Source organism: Malaclemys terrapin, chromosome 2, assembly GCF_027887155.1.
Source record: "Malaclemys terrapin pileata isolate rMalTer1 chromosome 2, rMalTer1.hap1, whole genome shotgun sequence".
In the NCBI taxonomy this organism is placed as follows: domain Eukaryota; kingdom Metazoa; phylum Chordata; order Testudines; family Emydidae; genus Malaclemys; species Malaclemys terrapin.
The window spans coordinates 115329584-115351841 of NC_071506.1; the positions used below are offsets into that span (position 1 = coordinate 115329584).

Sequence of the window (22258 nt, forward strand, 5' to 3'; positions counted from 1 at the left end):
ATATATCGAAGATGTATACACTTGCAGTGTGGTTGAGATAGAAGTGGGAGGCAGACCTATTGAAAGTCTCTGGGTAAGAATAAAAGGGTTAAAAACAAAGGTGATATTATGGTAGGAGGTCCACTATAGATCACGTAAGGAGGAAGAAGAGGTGGATGAGTCTGTTTTTTTAAACAATTAAAAAAATCATCCAAAACACAAGACTTGATAGTGATGGGAGACTTCAACTACCCACACATCTTTTGGGAAAATAATACAACAAGGCACAGATTATCCAGGAAGTCCGTGGAATGTATTGGAGACAACTTTTTATTGAAGAAGGTGAAGAAAGTGACTAGGGGAGAGGCTGTTCTAGATTTGATTCTGACAACAGGGAGGAACTAGTTGAGAATTTGAAGGTGGAAGGCAGCTTGGATGAAAATGATCATAAAATGATATGTTCATGATTCTACAGAATGGTAGCAGGGAAACAGCAGAATAAAGACAATGAACTTCAAGAAGGCAGCTTTTAGCAAACTCAGAGAATTGGTAGGTAATATTTCATGGGAAGTAAGTCTAAGGGGAAAAAGAGTTCAGGAGAGTTGGCAGTTTTCTTAAAAAAAGGAAACATTATAAAGGACACAAAAGCAAACTATCTTAATGCATAGGAAAGATAGGAAGTATGGAAACTAGGACAAATTATGAAGGATGAATACAAAAAAGAACCCCACCCCACAAGCATGTAGGGACAAAAAAGAAAGGCCAAGGCAAAAAATGAGATTAAACTAGCTAGGGACACACGGGATAACAAGAAAACATTTTTAAATACACTAGAAGCAAGGAGAAGACCAAGAACAAGGTAGGCCCATTACTCAACGGAGGAGGAAAAGACAATAATAGAAAATGCAGCAATGGCCAAAGTCTTAAATGCCTTTTTAGTTACTGTTAACTTATTTAGTGAAAATTGTGATTGGATTATTAACATAGTGAACATCAGTATAAATGGGGTAGGATCTGAGGGTAAAATAGGTAAAGAACAAGTTAAGAATTACTTAGACAAGTTTAATGTCTTCAAATTGGCAGGACCTGATGAAATACAACCTAGAATACTTAAGGAACTGGCTGAAGAGATCTCTGAGCCATTAGTGATTATCTCTGAGAATTCGTGGAGGACAGGAAAGTTATCCGAGGACTGGAAAAGGGGCAAATATAGCACCTATCTATAAAAACGGGAATAAGGACAACCCAGCTTGTCAGCTTAACTTCAGTGCCCAGTAATATAATGGAGCAAATAATCAATTTGTAAGCATCTAGAAGAAAATAAGGTGATAAACAACAGTAAACATGGATTGTCAAGAACAAACCATGTCAAACCAACCGAATATTCTCCTCTGACAAGGGAGCAAACCTTATGGGTAAGGGAAGAAACAGGTGATGTGATATATCTCAGTTTTAGACTATCAAAAGCCTTACTCTCATGAGCTTCTCATAAACAAACTAAAATAATATAGCCTATAGAAACCTACTATAAGAGGGGTGCACAACTGTTTGGAAAACCGTACTCAGTAGTTATCATGGTTCACAATTGAGCTGGAAGGGCATATTGATTGGGGTCCCACAGGGATCTGACCTGGATCCAGTTCTATTAATATCTTCATAAATTATTTGGATAATGGCACAGAGAGTACCCTTATAAAGTTTGTGGATGATATCAAGCAGGGAGGGGTTGCAAGTACTTTGGACAACACGATTAGAATTCAAACTATTAGAAAAATAGTCTGAAATAAATAGGATGAAATTCAATAAGGACAAATGCAAAGTACTACAAATAGGCAGGAATAATCAACTGCACAAATATAAAATGGGAAATGACTGCCTAGAAAGAAGTACTGCTGAAAAGGATCTGGAGGTTACAGTGGATCACAAACTAAATATGAGTCAACAATGTAATAGTACTGCAAAAACAAGCGAACATCATTCTGGGATATATTAGCCAAAGTGTTGTAAGCAAGATACGAGAAGTAATTTTTCCACTCAGCACTGATAAGGCATGAACTGGAGTATTGTGTCCAGTTCTGGGCACTACACTTTTGGAAAAATATGGACAAATTGGAAAGTCCAGAGGCGAGCAACAAAAAAATTATTAAAGGTCTAGAAAACATGACCTAGAAGGAAAGATAGAAAAAATTGGGTTTGTTTAGTTTGGAGAAGAGAAGACTGACATAACAGGGGGACATAACAGTCTTCAAGTAAATAAAAGGTTGTTATAAAGAGTAGGGTGATAAATTGTTCTCCTTAAACACTGAACACAGGACAAGATGCAATGGTCTTAAATTGCAGCAAGGGAGATTTAGGATAGACATTAGGAAAAGCTTCCCAGCTGTACAGGTAGTTACGCACTAGAACAAATTACCTAGGGAGATTATGGTATCGCCGTCACTGAGGGGTGGGGGAGGTGTTTAAAAACAAGTTACACAAATACCTGTCAGGGATGATCTAGGTCAGTGATACTAGACTGAGGCTCAGGAGACACAAATGGCTCTTTAATGTGATTTAATTATTAACCAATCCAAGTTAGTAAAAGCATCCTAAGTGGTCAATATTTTATTAACCAACTGTAGTTGATAAAATAATAATACTTGGCCAGTAATTTTGTTGTGAGAATTTAGATTAGATAGATAGATGCTCGATTAGACAGTAAATGAAACAATGAATACACACTGCTGTGGCTCTTTTGGATAATGTTGATGGCTAATTTGGCTCCTGAACCACAGATGTCTGAGTATCACTTGTCTAGCTAATTCTTAGACCTGCCTCTGTGCAGGGGGCTGGACTAGATGACCTACTGAGGTCCCTTCCAGTCCTACATTTCTATGATTAGATTATCAACTAACCTTTAACAGAGGGATTTCCTGGAGAAAATAACCTACATAGTTTTCCAAGTGTATTGAATTTGATCTTCCTGTAAAAGTAAAGCATTTTTTTTTTTAACCTATCAAGATATAAAGTTCAGCTCCTGTAATTCTGGGGCTGTCTTCTTCTCCTTCTCATTTTCCTTGGTGTAACTCACCTAAAGTCAATCAAGTTACTGTACTTCTGATTTACAAAGGTGCAACTCGGAGGAGAATCAGGACTACATTGCTTAGCAATGTTTCTGTAGCAGTTTTACACTACATTTCCAGGATAGGCTCTATTACATATCCTTTTAGTATCTATTTGAAATGGAACATACCCATTTTAGTGTGCATGAATGTTAGCAATATAGAATCTTTAGTCTAAAATTACATGGCTTCATCCTAGACTCTTGTCTTACTTTAAGTCAACAAAGTTATACTCCCCAAATGATATTCTGGACTAAGTTACTGTAGAGTTTTTTCAGTCCATATCCATTTTATATTTTATGAAGTCTACTTCCCAATAAATGAAACCTGAACAGTAACAACCCCTATTAACCTGGACAAAAAATGTTCTACTAAGTGATTTCTGCACCTTCTGAATATTCCCACTTCCTTAAAAAAGGAGCCCTTCACCCCAGGCTTCACAGTTGCTGTGGTTAGTGAAAAAGAGTGACTGTCCTTTATGTACCTGTTCTGATGTTCTTGCAGGACTTGATAGATGCTGATAAGAAAGGTTTGATTTTTAAAACTCCCCATGACACAGTCCTTGTAGATTCGGAATTCCGCAGCAGTAACTGCCTCCCCCTCTGGGATCTGGGACAAGTTAAACTTGAACTCTTTGTGGTGTCGTTGGTGAGGTGTGAACTCTTTGTCATATTCAACTAAAACATTAAAAAACAAAACAGATTGTGACAAATTGAAATTAATAACAGGAGTTTTCTCACACATTCTGTTATCTCACAGCTCTTTACATCATTCATTAAGCCCCATGTTACCCTGTGAGAGAGGAAAATATTTATTTTCTCCATTCTGACGATGGGGCTATTGAAGCATAGAGAGGGACAGATAAAATTAAGTGAGCTGCACAAGCCCAGTAAGTCAGTGGCAGACCCAGAAACACAACCCAGATCTCCTGAGTCTCAGGTTTATGCTTTAAGCTTCCAATCAAAATAAAATAATATTTGTATGACATTATGTCCAGGGTTAAAATTAACCAAAAACACCCAGTTCCTCTTCCCTTTGTGGAAGCTTGCTTTAGCATGAGAACTGCAAGCCAGTGGCCTCGGTTTTGGTTAGGTGTCTCTGGTTCCTCCAGCCACACTGACACTCATAAATAGGTACAAGATATGTACGGAAAGTGAGACCCAAATCAGGCCACCTGCATTTATTCAAAGACGTTTGCACCTTAGGATTTGCATTTTCTTCCCCAGAGGTTTTTCCTTTAATTTCTCTTCCCTTGTATACCTTTATTGTGCCTTGTTTGGGTTTTAACTTAATCCATTGTCATTTTGTCTTTGTTCCCTGGAATTTAATTTTATAATAATTTGTTTTAAAATGTTTATAAACTACAAAGACTTTAAAAAAAAAACAGTAAAGGTGCTCTCACCAATGGAGCTGAAACAGGAATTATGTCAGTAATAAATAAGCCAACATTATAGAAAAATCATGGAACAGGTCCTCAAGGAATCAATTATGAAACACTTAGAGGAGAGGAAAGTGATCAGGAACAGTCAGCATGGATTCACGAAGGGGAAGTCGTGCCTGACTAACCTAATTGCCTTCTATGATGAGATAACTGGCTCTGTGGATGAGGGGAAAGCAGTGGATGTGTTATTCCTTGACTTTAGCAAAGCTTTTTGATACGGTCTCCCACAGTATTCTTGCCACCAAGTTAAAGAAGTATGGGCTGGATGAATGGACTATAGGGTGGATAGAAAGCTGGCTAGATCGTCAGGCTCAACGGGTAGTGATCAATGGCTCCATGTCTAGTTGGCAGCCGGTTTCAAGCGGCGTGCCCCAAGGGTCGGTCCTGGGGCCGGTTTTGTTTAATATCTTTATTAATGATCTGGAGGATGGTGTGGACTGCACTCTCAGCAAGTTTGCAGATGACAGTAAACTAGGAGGCGTGGTAGATACACTAGAGGGTAGGGATCGGATACAGAGGGACCTAGACAAATTAGAGGATTGGGCCAAAAAAACCCTGATGAGGTTCAACAAGAACAAGTACAGAGTCCTGAACTTAGGACGGAAGAATCCCATGCACTGCTACAGACTAGGGACCGAATGGCTAGGTAGCAGTTCTGCAGAAAAAGACCTAGGGGTCACAGTGGACGAGAAGCAGGATATGAATCAACAGTGTGCTCTTGTTGCCAAGAAGGTTAACGGCATTTTGGGCTGTATAAGTAGGGGCATTGCCAGCAGATCGAGGAACGTGATTGTTCCCCTTTATTCGACATTGGTGAGGCCTCATCTGGAATACTGTGTCCAGTTTTGGGCCCCACACTACAAGAAGGATGTGGAAAAATTGGAAAGAGTCCAGCGGAGGGCAACAAAAATGATTAGGGGTCTGGCGCACATGACTTATGAGGAGAGGCTGAGGGAACTGGGATTGTTTAGTCTCCAGAAGAGAAGAATGAGGGGGGATTTGATAGCAGCCTTCAACTACCTGAAGGGGGGTTCCAAAGAGGATGGAGCTCGGCTGTTCTCAGTGGTGGCAGATGACAGAACAAGGAGCAATGGCCTCAAGTTGCAGTGGGGGAGGTCCAGGTTGGATATTAGGAAACACTATTTCGCTAGAAGGGTGGTGAAGCACTGGAATGCGTTACCTAGGGAGGTGGTGGAGTCTCCTTCCTTGGAGGTTTTTAAGGCCCAGCTTGACAAAGCCCTGGCTGGGATGATTTAGTTAGGAATTGGTCCTGCTTTAAGCAGGGGGTTGGACTAGATGACCCTTGAGGTCCCTTCCAACCCTGATATTCTATGATTCTATGATTATCAATGTGAACATGTAACTATGGATCAGTGGTGAAGGGAGGATTTTCCTTTTAAATCAGCCTGATGCTTTTTCCCTTTAACTTGTCAACTTGCTCCTGCTCAACAAGAAAGACCATACCGTTCCCACCACCCCATCTTCCATCATCTTTTGATTACTTCCTATCTACATAGGAATTTATATGGCCTTTACAACAACATCTGAGTGCCTCAAAATGTTCATGAAATTATCCCCACATCATCCTACAGGGTAAGGAGAGATACCCATTTTATAGATGGGAAGCTGAGGCAGAGAAGATTAAGTGACTTGTCGAAGGACACAGGAAATCTGTGGCAGAGTAGGGAATTGGGCCCAGGTCTCCTGTGTCCCAGTCTAGTGACTTATCCTCAAGCTCACTAAGAAAAGAAAAGCCACCTCGCTGTTCTCAATAAACACACTTCATAGATAGACACTCCTCAACCTTTCATTTCTGCCTATTTACCCCCCACTCCCAACTCCAATCTTGGCTTCCTCTCTGTCCTCTCCCTATTACTTATCTGCAGTTGAAAGCTGTTCTTTCATTTGTGGTGCCTCATCTAGCTGGAACTCTATTGCGGATCCCTTCAAGACACTTAGTCATTTCCTTCTCTTTGAAGCTTCCCTGGAAATCTTTTCACCTACAACTAACTGTGCACAGCGCACTTTTTAGTACTATGCACTAAGGATACTTTATAAAAGTTACGATATAAATAGGTGAATTTGCAAATTGTGGTCACAGATAAAGGACTATTAATTTTGGCACCTCTACATCATTAAATATTGGCTTGATTAGTTTAGAATTTACGCAAATGAGAGTACAGGCTATTGAGTCTAAGACAATGGTTTTCAACCTTTTTACATTTGCAGACCCCTGACAATTTTCAAATGAAGGTGTGGATCCCTTTGGAAATCTTAAGACAGTTTGTGGACCACTCAGGGGTCCACGGGCAACAGGTTGAAAACCACTGGTCTAAGAGCTTCCAGAAAGAGGGCTGGGTTGCCCATTGTTTTCCTTCACCGATTGTACAAGTAGTGGTATCATTCCTTTCTAATGCTTCAGAATACATTTGTTCAACAACTGTATCCTTCTGGTCTTCTTTATTGGCAGGTGTTGCTTTTAACCAAAGGTTTCATTACACTATAGATAGGAATTTTTATTTGAGATTGCAATCGTTGTATCATACTGATGGTCCATGTTGCCACTAAAGCATCCCATCTAAAATCAGCTTTCAAGGTGGAATGATATAAGAGATTGATATACAGCAATAGTAGTAGGCCTTTATTTATTTGTATGTACTCTGTAAAAGGGGCTGGAATATCTGGTTATTTCTAAGAACATTGCATCTATTTTCATCCCCTGAAGAAAGTGTAATGGAGCATACTTTTATAAACACTATGTTGGCATATTTCATAAGCATACAAGAGTCCAAGCAAGAAAAAGGAGGGGGTTAAGATTAAAGAGACAGAGACCAAGATCTGAACATCTGCTACAAGATATGCAGCTGTATGTAGTGACTGGTGATGGAGTGGCCTGAATCAGCTATTGGGGGGATCGGAGGGGGAAGAATGAAACAATAATTCTTGCCTGGGAACTTATTAGAGCCGCATGTCTCATTTAGCATGTAACTTTTATACCTCTACATGTTCCCAGATTCTGCCAGAGCAACAGATCTGAGCTCTACTCCCCACTCTGTCCACTACACTTGCCACATAACGTGGGACTGAATCAACATTTTGCTAAACAAATCAGCGTGGGGGGAAAAACTACATAGAAAGATTCCTTTTTCCAAGATTTGTTGCAAAAGATGAGGTTGGACGAGCAAAGGTAGATGGAGAAAAGAACGGAACAGAAATCTAAAGAAGGAATGGGGAGAAAACTAACAGGACAAGGAAGAGCCCCAAGAAAGGGTGCTGGGGGAAACAAGAGAGAACAGGAGAACAAGAAGGAGACAGTAAGACGTAAATCAGACAAGGAGAGAGACAGACAAGAAACAAATGAAGGAAACATTCCATGTCTCTTGCCAGTCACAGACAGGAAGCCCTGCCTCAAGATCTGACTCAGCATCAGTAAGCGTAGGAGCAAAAGGAAAGTGCTGTCCCACCCGACATGTGGTAGAAACACACCAAATATGAAGGGGGTCAGTTTTTTCCCATTAAAATGTATCCAGATTTCAATTTGAAGAAGTGGTGTGGTATAGAAGTACCTCCTCCCCACCTCTGTTCCAAAATGTGCACTTAAAAGGGATACAGTCAATGTGAAATCTAGTCAGTTTTTAAAAGAGTACAAAGTAATTTCAAGTGCAATACACACCCCGAGTTCTCATCTCAGTTTTTATGATCTGACAAGCACATTTTTACAATGTTTGCGTCTATCACTGTCATGGTGCGAAAGACCCACACAAACAGGGAAAGCTGACAAAAATTACTACAGGGGAAATTATTAAACTGACTGTACTCAAAGTGCTGTCAGAGTAAAGTAATTGAAACAAAGGGAAAAAAAAACTTTTGTTCTCCAATCTCTTTCAGCTACAGTAATCATAGACGTTAGTCATTACAGCAGCGGTACAACAAATTCAGAAAGAAGCGTTATTTTTAAGTTGATTTTGTCCCTCTAAAATGAGTCCAGAAAGTATCCCTACAATGTCACAGGACTGGGAAAAAAATTAAATCAAGTTTGTATGAAACTAGCATAAAAGTTTAACTGTTTAGTTGGAACTGTTTAGTTCCCATAATATAGTGCAGCATGATGTTTCTCCTTGTACGGGTGGGTTTGGTGGGATATTTAAATTGTATATATTCATTACTGTCATGCCATCAAGTTAAGCATCAGTTGTTTTCATTCGACAGGAAAGCTTTAAACATAAAATCCCAACAGCTGTTTGCTGTGGGGCTTTTTACCATGATTTAGAAACAGTTCAATTAAACTAAGAACTCGTGTTGTAAAACCCACAGTAAACACCTAAAGGCAAGATTCTAGCTGCTGGTTATTACACTGCATCAGGTGACCCATTATTCAAAGAGCAGACAGTGCACACCAAAATACCAACAAGCGGTCAGAAGGAAAAAAACAACGTCTTCTGCTGCTTTCCGATCTTTTTTCAATGTGAATTTGTTCAGGCTGGTCTGATCAGTAGTTTGTGAAAGTCCAAACTTCTAACCTAAAGCTTCTGTATGTATCTGAGCTTTATAAACTGATGGCAGAAGAAAAAAAATAAGGGAATCTTAACAGTCAACAGGTTGAAAATGAGCTTCACATTGCTGGTAATCTTCAGGCTCTGAGTCTAGCCAATGCTGGCAGAGAAGAACAGCAGAAGATACTCAGGACTATGACAAAAATTACAGCCTTATACAAAAGTTATCCTCTAAGTCACAATATATTATTCTATTTTTACTAATTTATTATGGAGTTTCTTAGGTACAGTACTGGCCTGTAGTATCACAAATAGAAATGGGACTGAGCTGTGAAGTTTGGGAGTGTTTGCATTTGGGATTTTGGTTTGGGCTAATTTCTGGACATGGCTATTGTTACAAGAAATGTCTGTCTGTCTGTATGTGTGTGTATATATTAGTTAATAGAGAAGATGCCAGTAGCATGTTACATCAGCTCTTAACAAATAGTTAAATTACTGTATGAATACAACACTATGAATATATATTTAAAAGTCAGGAAATTCAAAGTTAGGCTTTTTGTGGATTTTAATTTTGTGCATTTTAATTCTAAACCAATGTTGCAATAGCTATTTTTGCACAGAATTTCCATGATTTAAAAATAACCTACCACTTGTAACACACTTCCTAATTTTAAAGCACTATATAAGAAAGCTAATTAAATAAAAAAAGAAAGATCACACAATTAAAGAATCTAACCAAATATATTTAAGTGATTGTACCATTATACTTTCATTTGAATGTCTCACATGTATCTTGCAGTGTAGTAGCCATGTCAGTCCCAGAATACTAGAGACACAAGGTGGGTGGCTCTCTGTGGCTCGAAAGCTTGTCTCTCTGACCAACAAAAGTTGGTCCAATAAAAGATATTACCTCACTCAGCTTGCTTCTCATACCTGTCTTGGAAGACAGTGAAGCGAAGAATAGTGACAGTCATTAAAATAAATTCTCCTTGGGTAACTGATTTTCAAGTGCTTCGCTATTTCTCCATAAAATCATTTCAAACATAACCAAGGCATTAGCCTTTATTGAGTAGAGTTGCCAGCCCTCACTATTTTATTGTAAGTCTTGCCATATTTGGCAGGGTTGGTTGGTTTTTTTCGTTTGTTTTGTTTTGTTTTTTAAAGTCCCAGCTCCCAGAGTCAGGTGATTATGTGACAGACAGCTCTTTTAAAATTAGTTTCTAGCCCTTGTGGTTGCAAAGAAAAGCATGAAGACATGAACTTGAGTGTACCTACAAGCTCAGAATTCAGAAGGCAAAACAAAAAAGGAACCTAAAAAAAGTAATATATTTTAAAAGTCATGATTTTTAGGCCAATGTCATGACTTTTGGGGGCCTAGACTCGTGATTTCTGAACACTTGGGGTTGGCAATACTATATTCATTATATCCAAAGCCTGAAATCTGAAGTTTAAAAAAAATTGCATCCTGACAATTTTAAAGAAATACTTACTCATGTATGTAAAATCACACTTTTATCTTTAATAAATATGATTTATTAAAATTAAATTTAAACAACCATAATTCCAAAGCAAGTTTCACTTTTTTTATGGCTACAAACATAAGGAATCTCAGCTCCAAGAGGTTCCCCCTTTCCTCTCACCCCCCAAAATTACAAAGCCCCTGAAAATAGAGGCCACTTAGAGTCCCTCTTCTGCCACAACTATAGCAATACTACTAAATTGAAGGGCCAACTCTGCACTTCATTAAAGAAGTTTTATGCACTAAAATCAGTGGGGTGACACTTTTGTAAAACTGTCATTATGATCAGGCCCTTAGTATTTTAGCATCAGTATGCCTCATGAAACACACAAACTATGTGGCTAACACTGTTGGAACCATACAACCACCTCTGACACCTATGCAATAATGGGTCTGCACAGGATAAAACTAATTGGAGCTTAAGAAAAAACTTGTTAGATTTTGTGCAAGATGGAACAGAATCCACCTCACTCAGCCATGGTTATATAAGAAGATGTAACAATGAATAAAAAAACCCAGTCTGTTGAGTAAAGAGATGCTATTTTTAACATAAGCATAGCGCAGAATAGGACAAAAAATCAAAGGGGTTTTTCCTCCATTTTCCATTTGTGAAGAAGCAACTTTGTGAACATCTACATGAGAACTTGCATTCAAGTGTTAAAATCTACTAACTGGACATGCATGTGTAAATGACAGAAAAGTTGCATGCATACAAGTAGAAGTTACTTAGAACATAAGACTCATAGACATTTACATTTACTTCTTTTTGTTGATGTTCATGCCATATTTTAAAAAAATGTTTAGGTTTAATTAGGAGCTCGCTTAGAAATTGGATTAAGGTCAGAAGGACCCACTAGTTCATCCAGTCTGACCTCCTGTATATGACAAGTTACCAATATTGCTGTGACGTTGCACCCCATAATGCTTTATAGAAATATGCTTATGAGTGTAAATATGACATAAATGGAATATGTTTTATACTATATATGCCATGTAATGTATCTTTGCAAAGGTTATGTTCTTCTGCATGTATTCATCCTATTTGTATGCATGTATCATTTTTTATATCTGAAGTTATGAACGTTGGCTCTATGCTTGTATTTAAAGTGTTTACTGTAGAAAGAACCTAAGGCAGATTTGGTCAACATAGCGTGAAGGGGTTATTCAAGTAATTGGGAGTACTTGGTTAACAATGACCTTGATAGATGCCAATCCATATCTGAGCTTTCCTGGAAACTCCTGTAGAAAACTGGGTCATTCATGGACATGTGACTTGCCCATGTGACTCCAAAACTCCATTTTGTAGCTGGATTCTACACAGGGGAAGAGGGGGGTTTCCACCTACAAGAGAGAAACTATATAAACCCCTGGTTACCCCTCCATTTTGTCTTCAGCTGGCTCAAGAGATAGCCTCTCCACCCCAAAGAGATGCCGGAAAGAAACTGGAACAAAGGACTGTAACTACAGGAGTGTGAATGATTGCTGGACCCAGACTAGAAGGAGGTTAGTCTGAAAAAAAGCCTCTTGAAACATCTCTGAGGGTGAGATTTACTTGTATTCAGTTTTCTTACTGTATGAGGCTTAGACTTGCATGTTTTATTTTATTTTGCTTGGTAATTCACTTTGTTCTGTCTGTTATTACTTGGAATCACTTAAATCCTACTTTTGTATTTAATAAAATCACTTTTTACTTATTAATTAACCCAGAGTATGTATTAATACCTGGGGGGGGGGGGAAACAGCTGTGCATCTCTCTCTATCACTGTTATAGAGGGCGAACAATTTATTAGTTTACCCTGTATAAGCTTTATACAGGGTAAAATGGATTTATTTGGTGTTTGGACCCCATTGGGAGTTGGGTATCTGAGTGCTGGAGACAGGAGCACTTCTTAAGCTGTTTTCAGTTAAGACTACAGCTTGTGGGGGATGTGTTTCAGACCTGGATCTGCGTTTGCAGCAGGAAAGCGTGTCTGGCTCAAACCAGGCAAGGGACTAAGTCCCAAGCTGGCAGGGAAAGCAGGCTCAGAGGTAGTCTAGGCACATCAGGTGGCAATTCCCAAGGGGGGTTCTGTGATCCAAACCGTCACAACCACCCACACACTAAACCCAACAACTGAAGAGAGACCAAACTATTACAGCCCACAGGAGACTAGACTATTATGTACCTCAGCCAAAGAACAAGAAGGATCGAGGCACAAGGTCACTGCCAGTGTGACCTGGGGGGAAATTTCTTCCCCGCTCCATATAAGGTGATCAGCTAGACCATGAGCATGTAAGCAGAAGCAAGCCAGCCAAGCACTTTAGAGAGAATGCTAGGTGCCCCTCAGAGCCCTGGCCCACACGTCCAATGTCCTATATCTCCAGCCATGGGCATCTGTGATGCTTCAGAGAAAGGAGGTTACAAAACCCTCCCAGAATACACTGACAGTGGCCGACTGAAACCCTGAAGCATGAACTTTAGGAACACAAGACAAACTGGAAGTGAGCCTCATGGCTATTAAGCCCTTCCTTCTACCATCTCAAGCAAGCCTGTCATACAAATGCACTCATAAATATATCCATCTCTTTCTTAAAGCTAATTAAGCAGTTTACCCCCACAACTCCTACTGGAAGGCTGTTCCAGGATCTCACCTCTCTAATGGTAAGAAACCTTCCTCTAATTCCAAGATTGAATTTGTTCATGGCCAGTTTATATCCATTTAGTCTTGTGCCAACATTGTCCTTTATCTTAAATAGCTCTTCATCCTCCTTGGTATTTATCTCCCTAATGTATTTCTAGAGAGCAATCATATCCTCTCTCAGTCTTCCTTCTGCCAGATTAAACAAGTCAAGCTCTTCCAGTCTCCTCTCATAAAGATAGGACTCCTCTGTGACATTATCTGATAAAATATGACCATGTAGATCATAGTTGCTACCACTGTTCTATAATTGCAACAAATCTTGTACAAAGTATGTCAAGTAAGGTGTCTATGGAAAGGTTATGATTTGCTGGATGTGACTATGCTATTTGTATGCACGTATTATTTTTGTATCTGAAGTTACGAATATTAACTATGTACTTCTGCATCACACTGTTGACTCATAGTGGACCACAAGCTAAATATGAGTCAACAGTGTGATGCTGTTGCAAAAAAAGCAAACATGATTCTGGGATGTATTAACAGGTGTGTTGTGAGCAAGACACAAGAAGTCATTCTTCCGCTCTACTCTGCGCTGGTTAGGCCTCAACTGGAGTATTGTGTCCAGTTCTGGGCACCGCATTTCAAGAAAGATGTGGAGAAACTGGAGAGGGTCCAGAATAGAGCAACAAGAATGATTAAAGGTCTTGAGAACATGACCTATGAAGGAAGGCTGAAAGAATTGGGTTTGTTTAGTTTGGAAAAGAGAAGACTGAGAGGGGACATGATAGCAGTTTTCAGCTATCTAAAAGGGTGTCATAAGGAGGAGGGAGAAAACTTGTTCACCTTAGCCTCTAAGGATAGAAAAAGAAGCAATGGGCTTAAACTGCAGCAAGGAAGGTTTAGGTTGGACATTAGGAAAAAGTTCTTAACTGTCAGGGTGGTTAAACACTGGAATAAATTGCCTAGGGAGGTTGTGGAATCTCTCTCTCGGGAGATATTTAAGAGTAGGTTAGATAAATGTCTATCAGAGATGGTCTAGACCGGGGTCGGCAACCTTTCAGAAGTGGTGTGCCAAGTCTTCATTTATTCACTCTAATTTAAGGTTTCGCGTGCCGGTAATACATTTTAACGTTTTTAGAAGGTCTCTTTCTATAAGTCTCTATTATATAACTAAACTATTGTATGTAAAGTAATCAAGGTTTTCAAAATGTTTAAGAAGCGTCATTTAAAATTAAATTAAAATGCTGATCTTACGGCACCAGCCTGCTCAGCTTGCTGCCAGCCTGGGTTCTGTTCACCTAGGCCGGCAGAGGGCTGATCAGGGCCTGCGGCCGGGACCCCAGACCTGGGGGGGGGGGGCGTGTTTCAGGGGTCAGGGCAGAAGGTGTGTGTGTGTGTGGCAGGGGTTCAGAGATCAGGGCAGACAGCTGGGGGTATGGGAGGTGCAGGGCAGAAGGCTGAGTGTGAGGAGGGTTCAGGGCAGAGGGATGGGGTTCTGGGGGTGCAGGGCAGAGGGATGGGTGTGTGTTGGGGTGGGGGGTTCAGGGCAGAAGGCTGAGTGTGTGTGGGGGTGCAGGGCAGAAGGCTGAGGTGCTCCCAGCCCCCTGCCCTGAGCGGCTCAGGGCAGGGGGCTGGAAGGGATATGCCCTGTTCCACCCCCTTCCCCCAGGCTCCGTCCCTACTTCTCTCTGCGTCCTCTATGGAGCAGGGAGCACGCTGCCGCTCTTCCCCCTCCCCCTCACTAGGGCCATCAGCTGACTGGCGCAGGGAAGGAGAGGAGGAGGGGCAGGAAAGCACCGCTGGGGGAAGAAGCGGGGGAGGGGGGAAGCTTGGCTGCTGCAGAACCAAGCTTCTGCCTCCTGCCCCAGCAGGGGAGAGCGGTGGGGGGGGGGGGTGCTGACTGGGGCTGGGGACGTGGCAGGGAGCTGCGTGCCACTCAGAATTGGCTCGCGTGCCGTAGGTTGTCGACCCCTGGTCTAGACGGTATTTGATCCTGTTATGAGGGCAGGGGACTGGACTCGATGACCTCTCGAGGTCCCTTCCAGTCCTAGAATCTATGAATCTATGAAACCTGTATTTTGAATGTTTGCTGCTGTGGTAACACTCACAAGGGTGCAATCTTAGCCCGCAATTTGGAAGGGACTATTCAAGTTAAGTGGGCCATCAAGGAACACTTAACTCACAATAGACCAGGACTTTCCTGTGACCGGTCTAACTAGAGTATGGGTGATGGTGTCTACTATGACTAAGCGAAGCAGGCATGGACATGTGACTTGCCCATGTGACTCCAAACACCATCATGTTCCCTGTAATTTTCCCAGAGTGAGAACAATGGGTTTCCCTTCACTTGGCAGAACCTATAAAAGGCCCTGGAAATATCTCCATTTTGGCCTCTTTCCTGTTCAAACCTCTCAACTATGAACTTATTCTAATGGGAGCATTCTAACCAAGGGACTGAGGACCTTCCAATGATTTGGAAGCAACCAGAGACTTAACAAGCCAGCAGTTTATTCCATCACTACTACAAGCCTGAACCAAGAACTTTGCAATTACTGTATGTATTTGATTCCTTTAAACAGATTTAACTCACACCTTTTTCTTTTTATAAATAAATCTTTAGCTATTAGATACTAAAGGATTGGCAACAGCGTGATTATTGGGTAAGATCTGAGTTATATATTGACCTGGGTATGTGGCTGGTCCTTTGGGATCAGGAGAACCCTTTTGTTTGATGAAACTGGTTTTAAATAACCACTCATCATTAAGTCTAGTGACTGGGTATTGAATCCAGGACTGGAATACCTAAAGGCGCTGCAATTCTGACTTCTTGTTAGTCAGTCTGGTGAGACAGAAGTTTACTTTTGTTGCTGGATTGATAGTTTATGGGAGAATAACCACTGGATTTGGGGTGTGTCTGCCCTATTTCTCAGCAGTTTGTTCTGAATTTGGCATTCTCAGTTGTAACTCCTGGAGGCACAGTGACCCCCTCCATTCTCCTAACCATCCTAATAGCTCTTCTATGCATCTGTTCCAGTTTGAATTTATCTTTCTTGAATTTATCTTCTATGATGGGTAGGACCCTTAGTTGTCAGTTTTTATTTAATTTAATTTTTCCTGGGAATTTATTGGTGTTTATTACAACAACAAAAACAGCTAAAGATCAGTGTAAAAAACTATTAATTTTTCTGGATAAATATTGGGGTTTATTTTGGTGGACAGAAGAACAGATTTTCATTTTCTTCCCATTTTAGTGTGTCAAATCTTTAAGCAGTTATCTGCTAACTGCTCAAAATGGTATGTGGTGGGCATGAGATTCATCAGTATGTTCAGATGTGCATGCACTTCAGAGCTTGCATGCATGCCTGTTTGTTTGCTTATTGTATGTGTCTTCTAGACTAATACATGGCCTTACTTCAACAGGTACTTTCCATATACACACAGACTAATATATTATCATAATATATGTATCTCATGCAATGTATTGTATTTTACTAATAAAACAAGTTATTTTTTATATATTTGAATGATACAAAAGTAGGGTGAAAAATCAGAAAAAAAACAAATACTTTTTGTAAAACCTGGGTGGGTTCGGTAAAAATCGGTTTAAACTGAAAACGAAGGGGCTTAAACATGGGTGACCAGAATGGTACACAGTATTCCAGATGAAATTTCACCAAGGCCTTGTACAATGGCATCTCTCACACTCTCTCTCTCTCTCTCTGAAATGCTTCACCTAATACATTCTAGGATGACATCTGCCTTTTTCACAGCTGCATCACAGTTGTAGCTCAGTCATCCTGTGGTTAGTGCACACACCCAGGTCTCTCTCCTCCTCTTTCACTTCCAATGGATTGGACCCTAACTTCGTGACCTGGCCCTAGTTTGAATTTCATCCCATTTCTGTCACTCCAGTCTTGAAGGTCATCCAGTCCTTCATGTATAATATTCTGATCCTCCTCTGTATTGATGATGTCTCCCAACTTTACATCACCAGCAAATTCCAACAGCACACTCCTACTTTTCATACCAAGGTCATTAATAAAAATATTACCCAAGATTGGTCCCCAAAGTGATCCTTGAGGAATTCCACTAGTAACCTCCCTCCAGTCCGATAATTCAGCTTTCAGCAAAAACCACGTCCTGCTCCCCTTTAGTCAATTCCCTGTCCACTTTACAATGTTTGTACTGGTCCTCATCTTCCCTAATTTAACTAATTTCCCCTGTAGTACCATGTCAAATACTTTACCCAAGTCCAAGTATATCAGATCTATTGCACGAAGGCTTCCCTTATCTTAAAAAAAACAAACAACAAATAATCATTATTTCCTCAAAGAAGGAAATCAGGTTAGTCTGGCATGATCTACATTTGGTAAACCATATCGCATTATATTTTTTAAATCATTTACCCCATTACATTTAATTTTTCTTGTTGTTGTTCATAATTTGTTCTAAAACCTTGCCTACTACTGAGGTCAAATTAACATGTATGTAATTACCCGGATCACTCTTCCCTCCCTTTCCCCCCATACCCCCTTCTTAAATATAGGTACAACGTTAACTGTTCTCCAATCACATGGTACTACACCCAAATAGACAGATTTACTAAAAAACCTTACTACCAGAAAAGCAATCTCATGTGCCAGTTCTTTCAGCATTCTGGGATGGAAATTATCCAGCCCCACAATTTGAACGCAGTAATTTCTTTAAGATCTTCTTCCATCTCAGATGTGGTAATTTCCATTTCTTGACACTCATTTCCATCAGCTGTACTGCCTTCATGCCCATGTTCCATATTATCATCCTTACTGAAAAACCAAGACTGAATGAATACTTTGTTTTTGGGCCATACCTAGATTATCTTTAATCTCCTTCCCATCCACACTGCATAGAGCCCCAATCTCATTACTCCTTATTCTCTTTTTATTTATATAATTAAAAACCCTCTTATTTATTTTAATTACCTTGGCAAGAGCTAATTCAGCAGTTCTCACTTTATCCCTACATTTTCCAACTGCCACGATGTAGCTTTCTTTACTAATCGAATGCCTTTTTCCATTCCCTATCTCTCTCCTTACTCTGCTCTCTGTTTACTCCTAATACCCTTTTTGAGGTGATTATCCATCCAGCTGGATCTGGAACCTTTCCCTATAGGTTTTTTCCCCCCTTTCTTGGGATGCAAATTTCGGACAGTTTTTGTATAGTTGATTTGAAGTAATTCCAAGCTTCCTCCACATTTAAGACTTTGAGCTCTTTGGTCCAGCTGACTTCTTTACCTAATTCCCTTAATTTCCCCAAATCTGCCCTTTTGAAATTAAAAACCTTAGCTGAAAGAAAACCCAGCCAGTGAAATTTACTAGTGAGGAAAACCTTTTGCTTTTAAATTCACATAGCTTGTTAAGTTAGGTATTAGCTTGCATTTTACTCTTATTTTCTTTTGATGTAACCAATCATGACTTTTATGCATCATCACTCATAATCACTTAAAATCTATCTTTCTGTAGTTAAACTTATCTTATGGTTTTATCTTAACCAGTGTGTTTGGATTAGTTTGTGTGGGAAACTCAATTTGGGATAACAAGGCTGGTGCATCATCATTTTCCTTTGATGAAAGGACGGATTTTCTATGAGCGTCTACTGTTCAAAAGGGTACTGAGCAGTACAAGACACACATTTCTGGGGAACAAGGCTGGGACTAAGAATTTGCGGATTTCTCCCTGTACGTAATTCATGAGTGACAGGCCAGAGTACTCATGTGTTTAGTTGGGAGTGAATTTTCATGCTCAAGACTGTGCGACACCGCTGTTCAACCGTCCAGATTGTATGCTGGAAAATGTCACAGAGTCTCCCATTATGACAATTGCCAAAAGCATTTCTCTCTCGAATATTAAAAGAGATCTCTACCCATATCCGGGTATGACCCTAAAGATCTATAGCAGACCCCTAGCACTATCCCAACGGAACCTCTTTTACAATCCTTTCCCAAATTGATTATGATCCAAACAGATTCTGTTTTGGCCATTGTGTCACTTTGTATTTCTTTACAGTTTACTGCTGCACTGATATACAACAGTATCCCACCGTCTTTACCTTTATTCCTCTCTCTTCTAAACAGCATTTTATTCTTCAATATCTGTATTCTAGTCAGGAGTGGTAATCCACCATGTTTCTGTAATCTCTATAATATCTGGGACTCAGAGTTCCAGTTCCTCCATTCTATTGCCCAGATTTCTTGCATTCGTGTACAAGCATTTCAGTTGTTTCCTCTCGGATCTCACCCAATTTTCTAGCTTGTGGTGTTTTGTTATCCCTTACTATATCTTCATTTAGCTGATTTTCCTGCTCCCACGTATTGAAGCTACGTGTGAAGATTTCGTGAGTCTCTCCCAATCTCCTCCCCTAATCTCCTAGTTTAGAGAGTCTTCTAATCATGCCAGCCTTGAGGTTAGAAGAGTAATAGCCCAGATATGCAAGTGGTGTCTATCAGTCAAGAAGAATTGTCTTTCTGTAAATATTAGGCAGTGGTCAAACATCCCAAAACCTTCCTCATTGCACCAATCCTTGAGCCATCCATTGATCTTCATTATCTTGAAACGCCTTAACCCTCCTTCTCTAGGGATAGGAAGTATTCCACTGAAAAATCACCTGAGCTTCCACTTCTTTAAGTATCTTATACAGCCACGTGTGGTTATCCTTGATCCATTCCAATGGGAACCTAGCAGTGCCATTCATTTTGACTTGCAGCACAATCAGTGGATGCTTCTCCACTCACATGAGGATCCTTTTCAGCCTCACATTCACATCTTGTATCCTTGCTCCTGGCAGACAGCACACGCTGTTGTTCTCTGGTTCTGGTCTGGTGCAAGCCTGTTGAGTTTTCTGAGCATGGAGTCCCTGATCACATAGACCTGTCTCTTCTTGAGGTTGGTATGACTCTGTCTTATGTTCTCTCTCACAGTCCGCTGTACACCATCCTTATTTTTCCTTAGGCTCTGCTCTCTGGCTATCTCCATCATCTCTTCCACAGCTTCCCTTCTTTTCTTCCTTGCCACACCATCTTCTCCCTGTTTCTCCTCATCATTCCCCTGGCACAAGCCTGTTACTCAACTTGATTTCATCACCACTAGCTGGCCCCTTCCTCTGCCTTGTCCTCATGGTCACATTCTTCCATGGATCACCCTCCTGTTCTGGCAATCTTCCCTCCATGTACTTGTGTTTGGCAAGTGTCTGCAAATCTTGAGTTGTCTGTACCACCACCTCCTCTCTCCTCTCCTGCATTAAACCTTCAAATCCTCATCTGAATTCTATCATTTTCTCCAGCAGCATATCTAATCCTTCCATCTTCTCCACCGTGAGCTCTATCAGGTGATATTTCATAGATAAGTAGCTTCCCTCAGATACTCCCCCTCAAGGATGATACCTATCCAGCAGCTTCCGCATCTTCATCGCCTCTCCTCGAGTCACTTCTAGTGCTGTCTCGGTAGCCATCATAGTCTTCTCTCCCTATTCTTGAAAAAAAGAAAGGGAAGGAGGGGGGAAAAAAAGTCTCCCATCTCCATCCTGCAGTGAAGCCATAATGAAGAACAGGTGTGCCAGGAGCAGCAGCAGCTAAGAGTATTAAGAATTATGCTGGCCACAAATATGAGCTTTTAATATTAAAGGCTGTCGTCATCGACATGCATGCTGAAAAGAACACCCTATCTTTAGGATGAGAAAAACAATGAAATTCAGACGCCATTTCATCTTTAATTTGTCCCATTGTGCCCTATCTAGAAGTTTTTTTACATGCAGGGGAGATGGAGTTTCCACTTTTTTAAGAAATATCAGAAAAGTCAAATCATGTCTGTCTTGGTTTGATAGAAAACTCCTCTATTGAGTTTGAAGGACCTATGCCAATTTACATCAAATGAAGATCTGACCCTACATGAAAAGCTGGAGGTGCTAGAAAAGAATGATTCAGACCATAGCCAGTGATTAATTTGAGCCCAGTACAGTTATGGAGATTACATTTAAGAATAGCAAACCAATCTCTTTTTACACAACTTTCTATAACATATCTTCAATAGGGGGATGAGCCTTTTTACCACAGAAAACATTAACTGAGTTGTTCCTCTGTGCTGGGAAGCAAGCTGGAACCAGCTAATAAAAACAAGATTAAGATCAATAGTTACACAACAGCTTCCTTCAGATTCCTGAATCAAACAGACAGTTTTAAAAGAAAATCATGCACCCATCAAATTCACAACATCTACAGGATACCAGAAATTATGACAAACCATTTTCATATTATCCACTGAGACACTTACTCTACAGTCAGGATGCGGCACATTAAAACCCTATCAACATCTTGGACTCGTTTCACTAAAGCTGGCACAGAAAGGCCTAAATTACCAGTGAGGGAGGTCAGGAGAACCAGCTGTAACTCCTGTTGGAAGCTCCATAGTAGCTAAGCAAATGGAAAAGGTCACTGAATCAACAGACTCCAGCAATACCCTCTTCTCAGACAGTGCCATGCACTTTGGGGGCTTCCTGGCTCTCTACAACCACAATAGCATAGGAGAAAATGAGACTGCTTTGGGACCACAACAGTCCAGTCTAAGGCAGACTTTCCACAACAGGGACCTTTGTCAGTGTAAATATAGATGCCCTGTGGCCAACTTTCTCCACAGCCTTGGAACATAACCAGTAACAAAACCTGGCTCTTTCATGCATTGGATGACCACACCTACAAAAGATCTACATCACACCGATACAGTGTAAATACCACTGTACATGGAGACAAGAAGGTTGATTTGAAGGTGTCCAACTGGTATATCAAAAGAACCATTGTTTGTATTTTTATAGCAATAGACCAACTGCTACTTCCCCCATGAGTTTATTAAGATTGGTTATTTATTGGATTGGAAAATTTTCTATTCAATTTCAAAATAAAATGTGATAAAATTACTATTACACCATTCAAATGGCATATCTATACTTCATATTCAGGTTTCATATATACATATGTTTCTTGAAGGAATCATTGTCAGCCTGATGATACCTATCAAGATAAGAAGCTCAGAGCTGCAGCCAGAGACACAAAGGGCAGGAGAACATTTCTACAGCTT

At 40.4% G+C, this 22258-nt stretch overlaps 1 protein-coding gene across 1 annotated transcript in view; it reads right to left on the minus strand.

The window, feature by feature from the left end:
• The window catches only part of BMP6 (bone morphogenetic protein 6), a 152740-nt gene that overhangs the window by 37259 nt on the left and 93223 nt on the right, over positions 1 to 22258 (minus strand). Inside the window, exon 2 of the mRNA XM_054017035.1 lies at positions 3565 to 3757. Within this exon, the coding sequence (XP_053873010.1) occupies positions 3565 to 3757 (193 nt within the window). The remainder of the gene's footprint in view (positions 1 to 3564; positions 3758 to 22258) is intronic.